This window comes from Electrophorus electricus, chromosome 19 (assembly GCF_041902795.1).
Source record: "Electrophorus electricus isolate QZ-2024a chromosome 19, ASM4190279v1, whole genome shotgun sequence".
NCBI classification, from domain to species: Eukaryota; Metazoa; Chordata; class Actinopteri; order Gymnotiformes; family Gymnotidae; genus Electrophorus; species Electrophorus electricus.
Window position 1 is genome coordinate 11327517 of NC_137515.1, and position 10305 is coordinate 11337821.

The 10305-nt window shown below is 40.0% G+C and overlaps 1 protein-coding gene across 1 annotated transcript; it reads right to left on the bottom strand.

Moving 5' to 3' along the window:
- Positions 1-699: 699 nt before the first annotated feature.
- grin3a (glutamate receptor, ionotropic, N-methyl-D-aspartate 3A) lies at positions 700-10090 on the bottom strand. Its single transcript, XM_027010377.3, has 9 exons — positions 9371-10090; positions 6532-7133; positions 4116-5166; positions 3851-3996; positions 2942-3057; positions 2530-2681; positions 2241-2405; positions 2017-2087; positions 700-1446 (listed from the first exon to the last, which is right to left on the bottom strand). Exons 1-9 carry the CDS (start codon positions 10088-10090, stop codon positions 1116-1118), a joined length of 3354 nt encoding a protein of 1117 aa, XP_026866178.3. The 3' UTR covers positions 700-1115.
- Between the last annotated feature and the right edge of the window lie 215 nt (positions 10091-10305).

Consider the following 10305-nt stretch of genomic DNA (forward strand, 5'->3'; position numbering starts at 1 on the left):
AGTGGCTTCAGCTCATACCTCTGTGTACACCAAATGGGTTTTGGCTGATTTCAAATTCAGTGTTGATGACTCTGAGCCTTAGCTTTAAGTCTATGTAATTTGTGAATTGAATATATACTGAACCATCACAGGAATAATATGCAGAACGTTTCATTTGGATACTAATATGATTGGTTTCAGTGCATGTTGTACAAACATCATTCTGTCAAAGTATTTTCTTTTTGCTGGATATATCATTTGAATTCAAGAAGACTATCTTAGCTGCTTACATATCCAAAAGGGAATATGTGCACTAGCTTTTAGATGTTACACCATTGAAATGCTCTAGTTGCCTTAAAATCCACCCAGGCAGTCATTGTTATAATAACTGTGGCAAGGCCGCTTCAAGATCCTCAATGTGTAGACCATTTTCATTCATTGCAGAAACTGAAGTCTTTGTGTTTTACGGTGGTAAATCTTGCCTATGAACTGCATTATTTTATAGCATGAAATCAAAACTAAATCCTCCTTACAAGTTGCATTGCAAATTAATAACAGAATCCATCTTCACAAATTTCAAATGTATTTCAAAGCTTCTTTTTAATTAATATACTCAGAACCCTGTAGCATTTCATGGTAAAACTCTCTCTGCAACCCATGAGACAGCTGTCATGCTGTCTTCAGTAAAATGGTTTAGTGTTTTATATCAGTATACAGGAGGTGATACCATACATCATACTTTGAAACCTTATATAAACAGCTAATAGCTGTTGCTTTGATACACAGAACACTTTCTCCATCGATAGTCACACTGCCTTGACAGCAGTCCTGCACAAATACACAGTACCAGTTAAAATGAAAGATCTGGGAAATGTTTGGTGTAGCCAACTGTCCATTCCCAGCCCATCTTCAACACCCTTCCAATTGGCCCAAAAGAAATATGAATTCGAGGAGTTAAAAAGTGAAAAATAATACTGCCCTTTTCAAAAACGTGCTGAGCAAAAAAACCCAAAAAAAACAAACAAAAACAAACAAACAAATAAATAAATAAATAAATTAAAAAATTGATCATTAGGTCGAAGTATTTGAATTCTGCAGTGCACATGTCTGGAGCCCCAAAACGAGTCAGCATAGTTCTAGGGCTCGGGTGCCATTTTTGTTTGCTGATACTGCTCTAGTTCCTTTTTCTTTTTGATTGCCAGCTGCAGCTGCTGTTTGATGATCTGAATCTGGGTCTCTAGGTCTGACAGCTCCTGCACTACAGGGCTGCATGCAAGGCCCAGCAGGTCTGTTTTCCCATTGGATGCGGCCTGTAGAGGGAGCTGCCTCTTCGCCTGCGGGGGAGGGGGCTCTTTGCACTGGAAGCAGTCCAGGTCGTTCTGCTGCCCCTCCTGGCTGGACAGATGCCGTTGTGTGCAATTCTCCGAGGCATTCCACAGAGCTTGTTGGTTATTTCCAAGGTTGCACCTTTTTGTAGAGTCAAGAAATAAAAGAATATTTCAGTTGTCAGGATGCAAATTCTGGTGTCTGCAAACTCAAAGCTCTCATGAATATCTCTCTCCATGAAAATCTGGTTCAGCAAGATATGGAATCCAACAAATGTAGTGGCTGTTTTGCAAGCTATCCAATTACACAGCTTGCAATATTTGGCCTTTGAGAAACAAATAAACTAATGTTTGAGAGTTTCACCCAGTAATTTGATTTTGACCAGGTAATCTATCCAAATTGGTAAACAGACATACTTCAGACATTGAGTCTGAAATTGAATTTGGAATGAACTCAACATCTGTTCAAACCATATGGGATATTGCATGCTATTAGCTGGAGATATTTATATGGGTAGATATTTATATGGGTAATGAATAAGCATGATTGGAAAATCTTTATGCTGTAATAAAGAGAAACAATGGAATGTCCATGATAAACCTTAACACATACTTGCAGTGTAAAGATAATCAATTTGTTTATAGGTTTCAGTGCCAATAAGCAGGTAGATAAATATATGTCAGTGCAAGCTGTGTAATAAGAGCCCCTTACGTTTTCTCTGGTTTCACAATTGTCGATAACTTTTCTTCATTGAAGGCTGGGTTAAGAGCTCGATGTAATCTCTGACAGAACAATCATATTAGTTGTTATTAAAAAAGAACATGGAGTAACACCTATTATAAATATGGTACCTTTAAACAAATCAGTTTTCAATTATTGATCTGTCATTGGTATGAAATTTGATTATAGCTATAAAAGACAACACATGGACTCACTTGACTTGTGTGAAGCCAGTATTTGTGCTGTGGTCTTCTCTGCATTCTGGGTATGACCCAGCGGTGGACAATGTGTTCGGCAATAGTGGTGACGAGAGACAAGGCAACTCCTACACTCAGCATTACAAATAACCCTGAGAAGTGTTTGATCCCCATCTGTAAAGTCTGGACATGAGCACAAAACGTATTTCAGATTATCCAGAAGGATGAGCATAAAGCTCCAGTCTCAGCCTTGCTACAAGGTGATGTAAAGAACAAAGTGCCACTGGTTTTTATTTGCTTCTCTTACCTCTGTCACAGCAAAACTTCTTTTTCCACAGGGCACCACTTTGTACCACTTATCATGCAGCATGTCCATAAACCCATCAGACTTGTACTGACTGACCAACTCTGAGATATTTGAAGTCAGAGGGGAGTTCTGTTTGAGACCAATGCCATAGCCTGTGGGTGTTGTTCATATATATTAATGCTGAACAACCCTGTAGTAAAATTAACTACAGTATGTAAATATTGTGACAGTTACAATATATTTCAAATCCAAATGCAGGGATTATGCATATGGTTTCTCTCATACAATCCAGTCAAACCTCTAGTAATTTTAAGGCTCAATTATTTAGTCATTTTAGGACTGGAGACAAAACTATTTGGTACTGAATATAATATTATTACAGAATTAAAGGTAGAACCACTGATTTACTTGCCTTCGATTGCAAATGGCTTTCCCACTGTGAGGGTTTTGCAGTCAGCATCAATAGACACTTCATAGTCTAAGAGGGCTTTGTCCATGATAAAAGCATCTAGTTTTTGTGGGTCCTCTCTGGAATTTCATGAGGAACATGACTGTTATTATTTTTTATTTGCACATAAACTGTATTTCAAAGTTCAAACAGCTAATTTATGAACTGTCAACCCTCTCTGCAGAAGCGCAACGTGGTGTTTTGTGAAGCACATCTCTGATTACAAGTAATATCAATATGCTCTTTGAACGGACAACATACTGTGGAGTTTAATGTGTATAATATGTCTGCATGCTTAGATGGCAGAAAGGAGTCTATATGTCACAAACTGAGTTTGTCGTGTGCAGTTTCAAAGGAATTTTATCTTGGAAACACAGTTTACAGTTGTATTTTAAGAAAAAATAAAAGCGGTACTGAAATCTGTGATGGCTGTTGCTGTTTGAGGGATTGATAAAATACATTATGTGGTGTGATTTGAGGGACAGCCTCAAAGTACTGCAGTTTGTGAAAGATGAAAATGGCAAATCTGACAATTATACCACCCAAAATAGAGTGGACATATACATTTTCAGGTGATGCAATCAGTTAAGTAGAATTTTATTTGCAGATGCCGTTTCCAAAACTCTATTCTATACATATAAATGCATGTTTTAATGAGTATCTAGTCATATCATAGGTCTATATGGACAAATAACTTGTTTTATAGCTGCTCCTTAGTGCCAGGATAACTTTTTTGCTTTTTCTACTGTCCAATATCTACATCATAGGCAATAGTAGTAGATATGTATGGCATGGTAGACCACAATAGAATATTCTGTCATTTATATAACTGAGGCCTTGAACAATCCTTGCTTGGGAAGGATTATGACTTACTTGAGGTGGTCTATTCCATCTGGTGTTGCAGGCACATTATATCGCCTCATGTATTCATGCATCTCAGGGAAGCTTTTTTTCACGTAATCCTCAGCGCTGCTCTCGCGAACAGTCCCGAAACGGAAACCTTGTGATGGATGGTGGAGCTTAAAGAAGAGAACCATTACCATTAGTAGTACTAGAGGATTTTGAACTAATTCTGACATCATATCTGGCCCTGAGCCATAATAAAACATAAAAAAAATAAACAAAACAGTGCCCTTACCTTAGGATCATGTATACCTGAGAGCTGTTCATAGGTTTTTTCCCCAACCATTACAGCAGCAAGATTGGCTGTGTATGTGGACAGACAAAACAGGCAGAATATAGCCCAGAGGTTCATAAGGAATCGACCTGTCCAGCACTTGGGAGGTTTAATGGCGGCAGTTCTTCCAAACAAGATGGCATAGCACACATTAAGTGCTGAGGAGAAGGAAAAGACCCTGTCCCGGTTCCTGCCCTTTGGAGTCATCCCGAAAGGACTCTTCCACTCATACAGCGTGAGAAATACTGCCGTTACATGCAGAGACACAAATATCCCCAGCCACATGCTCCAGTGAAGGGGCCACATGAAGGCCCCGATAGGCGCAGCTGTGTCCCTCGTCCTGACCAGGATGCCCAGGCTGGTGGAGAAGAAGGGGCTGGTAAAGTCGATCACCTGGCTGCGGGCTGAGTTGATGCTGAAGGAGGTGACAGCCAGGTGCGCCGCCCCACTCATGAGGTCACCCACCAGTCCCGTCCAGCGGCCATTCTTGTAGGCACCATACTTTCCATCCCCGACAGTGTAGAGGTTGAAGTTGAAGCCCATGTCCTCGGCCAGCTTCTCTAGCAAGTCAATGCAGTAGCCATAGCAACACTTCTTCAGCTCCATGGGCACAGTGTCATTGCCCCCCTGCAGGCCCTGGAAGAGGCTGTCCAGGAGGTCTGTGTTGTTTGTCAGTGGGTCAAGGCAAAGCTGCCCAGCAGGGCACAGGCCGTCCTCATCAACCTCACGCGTGAACACAAAAGGGTGCTCGACGAGGGTTACCACCCGCAAGTGCATCCGTGTGGAATGTCTCCAGTCACCCCCTGGGTAAGACTGCTTCTTGGTGGGCCAAGATCCATAATCCATTACTACTCTGCCCTGCTTCCAGCTACCCAGCCGGGTCCACATGGGGTTCCCAATTGGATCATGCTGCAGGTTCCAGATGAAGTGATAGCTTTCAGAGGTAATGACAGATTCTTCCAGAACATGAACGTAGCCACTTACACCATCAAAGGATGTGTTAGCCATGAATCTGGAGCACATAAAAACACAAGGCAGTTCCCAGTTAGAAATATTGCCGTTTCCTTCTTTCTTTGTTAAACTTTCTACAGTTATGTGGCATTTACGTTTTCAGCTTTGTGGATAAAGAAACAGCAGAAACAGAAGCAGAAGCAGAATTAAACACTTGTTAAATCTGCAATGAGCACCCACAATGAAGGCTGTGGCAGTTGGACAGGAAAAGCCAGTGTTAGCTGACACCATGCAGTTGACATGCTGCCTTCTGACTATGTTAACTACCTAGACAGTGTCTTGCACTACATCTCCTTGTGTTTTCCTCTCCCATCAGATTTCTCTGTACTCACTATGAAAATACTTTGTATCTATCAGTTTGTTGCTGTTCTTCTCATTTAGGATTATCAAGAAAGGGAAAAATTGAACATCAGCCACTAGTTTTTCCCTTTGTATGTAGAAGATGATCTTTTAAAGATGTGTGGGCATCCATTCAGTGGTGACCTGTCATTCAGAGTTTGTATGAAACCATTACATCTTTAATGTCACACAGCTTTTAGGTATTAGAGATTAATGCTGTACTTCTCCATTGGAATGAAAGTCCCCATATAGAAACATATCTAACAGTGCCACATTATATTTCAGGAGACTTTGAACACTCTAAGCTTATTGACACTTCCCTCATTGTATAAAAATCCAGAAATATCCAGCCTTATAAGATGTTTGAAATTGCATTCTACATCTCAAGTAAGGTACTGTGGCCAGTTTTATTTCTGTGTAGTTTTTCTGAGGTGACCTTACGTCAGAAAGATAGGTAGCTTTCATTTATTCATGACAGTCAATTGTCGACCATTTTATTTTTTGCCAGGTCATATGTGATGGCAGGCAGACAGGCCAAAGGCATTGCCCCAGGGCAGTTCACAATAGTTTGATGTTGCTTCACCAAACTGTGAAGTCTGATTATAGTTTGTTATATGCGTTTACATTTTTTTTAACTTAAGGCTAACACAGTGTTTTATTTACAATCTGGAATGTGTGAGTGCTGAATAGGTTTTATATTAGTTATTATTATAATAGTAATAGTTATATAATTTGGTCACAATCAAGATGTATGTGGATTTGACCCCCAGCCTGCTATTGGTTTCTAAGCTACTGCGTATATAATTAATATATGACTAATAAAAATGGCATCTAAATAACAAATTTCTACAGCATAGATAGAAGTTTTAAATGTCAGCCATTTATACAGACAGGTGGCATACTGCAAAGCTGCAAATTTTAAGGCAAAAGAACAGGCATGATTTGGCAAAATTAAATGATGCATCAAATGCAGCTTGAAATGAAGACACCGGACGCAAGCGTAAGGTCATGCATAAAAGGAACCTACCTCGAAAGATATTTTCCTGACGTGAGATTTTTTCCTTCAATTGCCATGCAGTTTGTGATTCCGGGAATAAGGGCAAGCTCTGGAGATACCAAGGCAGCTGATCCAACAGCCCTTGTTACAAACTCTAAAGTGTCCTGGACATAGTGGTCTAGAGAAGGCTGCCCCATTCGCCCGTGGGCCAGAAGTCCCAGTGGTAGCCCCTCTGTTCTTAACTCCTCTACGATTTGGAAGTCACCTAAAATCCAGTGGTAGTCTGGCAGCATTAAACCAAACTTTTCCACAGTCAAAAAGATCCTTCTTATGTCCCGGATGTCACACCCAAAAGTCACTATGGTGGATGTAGAGTCCTTGATAGATTCCAGGTGACCCAGCAGGGATGCCTGCAAGTCACTTTTGTTGCTGCTGTTGGTAGAAATGTTAACAACTGTTCCCAGGTGAAATCTGGAATTGTTGCGGAGCAGGAACACAAATCTGGAAATGTTCACTTCTTGGCACATTATGAGACTGACTTCATACCAGTTATTAATGGACAAGAGGGAGAAGATTAGGTCTGCCTGAGGAATTGGAGGATTCTGCATGGCCATCTGGAAATGGAGGGAGTTCTGTTGGGTGGGAATGGGAGTGAATTATTGCTCGTGTTGAACACATCCAATAGACACACATGTGTCGAGGAGCAAATAAATACCTCATTAACATTAGGCTGATTTCTTCGTAGGCCTCACAAAAGTCATGTGCATTATACAGTTGGTGGATGTTAAATATCGGTACTTCTAACAACTGTTAGAACGGTTAGTCTATGAAATGCTTAAAAGATCTTCTTAGCTTTCCTGGCAGGCTATTTTAAGTGACAGTATAAAACAGGCACTGATTAAGGAAATGTTTTCACAGATTTATTCCAAAATAAAGGGAGATTTATAGGTCATCATGAAGAATACCCCATTGACTCAGCCTGCTGGAGAACTGTAACTACTTTTCTAATGTTTTGCACAACTATATCATGCTGAGTTGACTTAACCTGTGGGTGTCCCTGTCTAAATGTTTAAGGTAAACATTCACCATGACTGTCATTCAATTTACACCATTCAGGGGACAAGGGACATGTTTGACATGCACTACACTTCTGAAGACAAATTTGGATTGTGATAGATGTGATTGACATACATTAATACTTCAAACCTCTTATAAACAGCTGGAAAATAAATTTTGCCCATGTAGCATATTCATTTTAAAAATAATTAATTGCTGGGGTTTTCACAGTGCTTCACAACATAGTACTACGACAATCTGACATTAACTGCTTATCAAATATCAAACAATGTTTATTGGAGTAAGACAGATGATTTTGCAGTGTGTTGATTTACTATGCAAAATATTGATTAAAATCATCTTGACCATATTTTCATGATCAAGTAACCATGTCTAACCTTTAAATTAATACTTTAAGGCATAAAGATTAAAGATTTCATAGCCACCTCATTATGGAATTTGAGTTATAGAATGAAAGAATATATTACTTTTTTAAATTCTATGTTGTAAATTTATGATATCCTCCATATGCTTTGTTCCCTTTTTTGCCTTCTCTTCATATGTTTAACATTATGTTTGCAAATAATCAATTTTAACTATCATGTTAGGGTTGTGTTGCATGCCATGTTATGACACACGCAAGCTTCCTGGGTGCGTGTCCTGACTCTCTGGCTCACAGCCCCTTATCAGACCAAGTTGCATTACACTAGACCATTCACAGATGCCTTTAGATTTTTAGGTTAATGGCTTTTGATGATATACCTGCTGCTTTGATGGTAATGCTAAAACCCTCTGAGATCCCAGAGTTAATCATTTTAATATTATATTATCCACATGGCACTCATCTGTGTATAATAAATCTTTTGCTGCAAGGCGAATAAACACTGGAGACAAGACAGAATGCATTCAGCAGGAATCTTAAAGTGGGGGTTACTGTAGAAATCTTGCACTTTTCTTCATGTACCTCAAATACAAGTTACCACTGTAAACAGGGAGTGTCACTGCATCTATAACAGACAATGCCAAAGATCAATAACAAACTTGATCCAACACTCACAGAGCTTTTTGGTAACCCAGTAAATGTATTGAATTCAAACTAGGCTAGCGTTCTCCTGAACACATACAATCAAAGACCTGCCTAACCAGAAGATGGTGCTAACTTCAAATGATCTGACATGGCAGAACATGTCCTGTGGGGAATTTTACTAAACATCACATGGACAGGCCTGATTTACAAAAGCACAAACTGTATGTGGACTGAGGACAAGTTTACAACCTCATACACTGAACTATTGTTTGTTATGAAACAGACATCTTGTGCATACATCAGTGAAAATATAAATATATCCTAAAAGAGGCAAAATGTGCACAACAAGTGTATTTAAATAATAGGCACTTAGTTTGGGGGAATCCTGATTCCTAGTGACTCCCTGATTCCTTATTCCTTATATAATTGTGAATATTAATTGTCTTAGGTATTAATAAAACTGTTGTATTACAGGAAATGCTGCAGTAGCTGTTGAGGCCATGCAGTGTGCAACAAACTTACTCTCACAAAATGCTGCCAATGCAAATAAATCACATTAATGTTATAAATGACTGGCACACAGTTTTTAACATACTGTTGTAAATAAAAAAACAAAAATGTAAACTGATGCTAGTGACAAGGAAACAATAATAGTAGAACTCTCCAAGGTGCTGAAAAAAAATGCTTTCAAAATACCCCTCAACTGTATAAAAGCTCACAAAAGCTAAAAAGGCCCACAAAAGTGTACAGTGCATGCTATGAAAGAAGAAGAAAAAAGATGCATACCTGACTCTGTCGTTTGAACTCTTTTTGAACGACGCTAATGATTGGAATCTGAAGTGAAGATGATATAAATTCCAACTTCACCAATTCGTCTCTGTTTTGAGGAAATGCCAATATAGCAGAAACTCCTTGAACAATCACAGTGTGACAAACACTTTGGAGGAAAGACGCTGGGTCGGTACACACAGGTGCAGAGGAAGAAGAAAAAGAGAAGGCTGGTAATTCCCCAAGACCTGCTTCAACAGCCATCACCATCTCCAACGACAAGTTGTATGGTAAAAGACCTGGCAGTCGGTTAAGGGTCTCCATAGCAAGTAATACAGAGTCTCTTGGTAGAAACATTCTCTCAGTTTCCACTTCTTTGAACATGTTTATACTTTTGGCACCTTTATGTTGGTTATTCACTGAGCCCCTAGTCTTAATGCCCCTTAAGCCATGTTCATGCACACTTTTTGTGATTAATTCCAGCCCATTGTCGCCTGTTTCTCGATCTGCATCCCACTCCCAGTTGAAACCTTTTCTTCTGGAAGAATTTTGCCTCACTACACGGGGCTGAAGGTCTAGGGCCCCAACTCTCACTGTATGTCCTATCCTTTTCAAAATCTGACATGGCTGTGGATGAGCAAGGGAAGCAGGAGCCAAAACAAACATCAAGGCGCCTGGCGCTAGGAAAGGGAGCAGCACCAACCTGCTGAACGTACCCCAAATACTCGAACCCGTCATTACTCAGACCAACCTTCTGATGTGCTCGTGAAACGATGGATTCCGCGTCTACCTGCCTGCCTCCTGGTCCCTGCAAAGCGGCAGTTAGATCGCTCTTCGGTAAATAACCTAGGCGCAGCAAAGTTGAACTCCTGGCCACCAACAGGCTTCTGGGTGACCGCAAGCAGCACACACGCGAAACGTGTTTCAAAACAGTCGTTTTTCATCTCAGAAGA

Excerpts from the sequence above, each read along its gene's own strand:
- grin3a (XM_027010377.3), bottom strand. The coding sequence starts at position 10,090 with ATGACGGGTTCGAGTATTTGGGGTACGTTCAGCAGGTTGGTGCTGCTC. Across the intron at positions 2,682-2,941 it reads AAAGCCATTTGCAATCGAAG|GCTATGGCATTGGTCTCAAA; the intron begins GCAAGTAAATCA and ends CAACACCCACAG. Across the intron at positions 1,447-2,016 it reads ATTGTGAAACCAGAGAAAAC|GTGCAACCTTGGAAATAACC; the intron begins GTAAGGGGCTCT and ends CTCTACAAAAAG.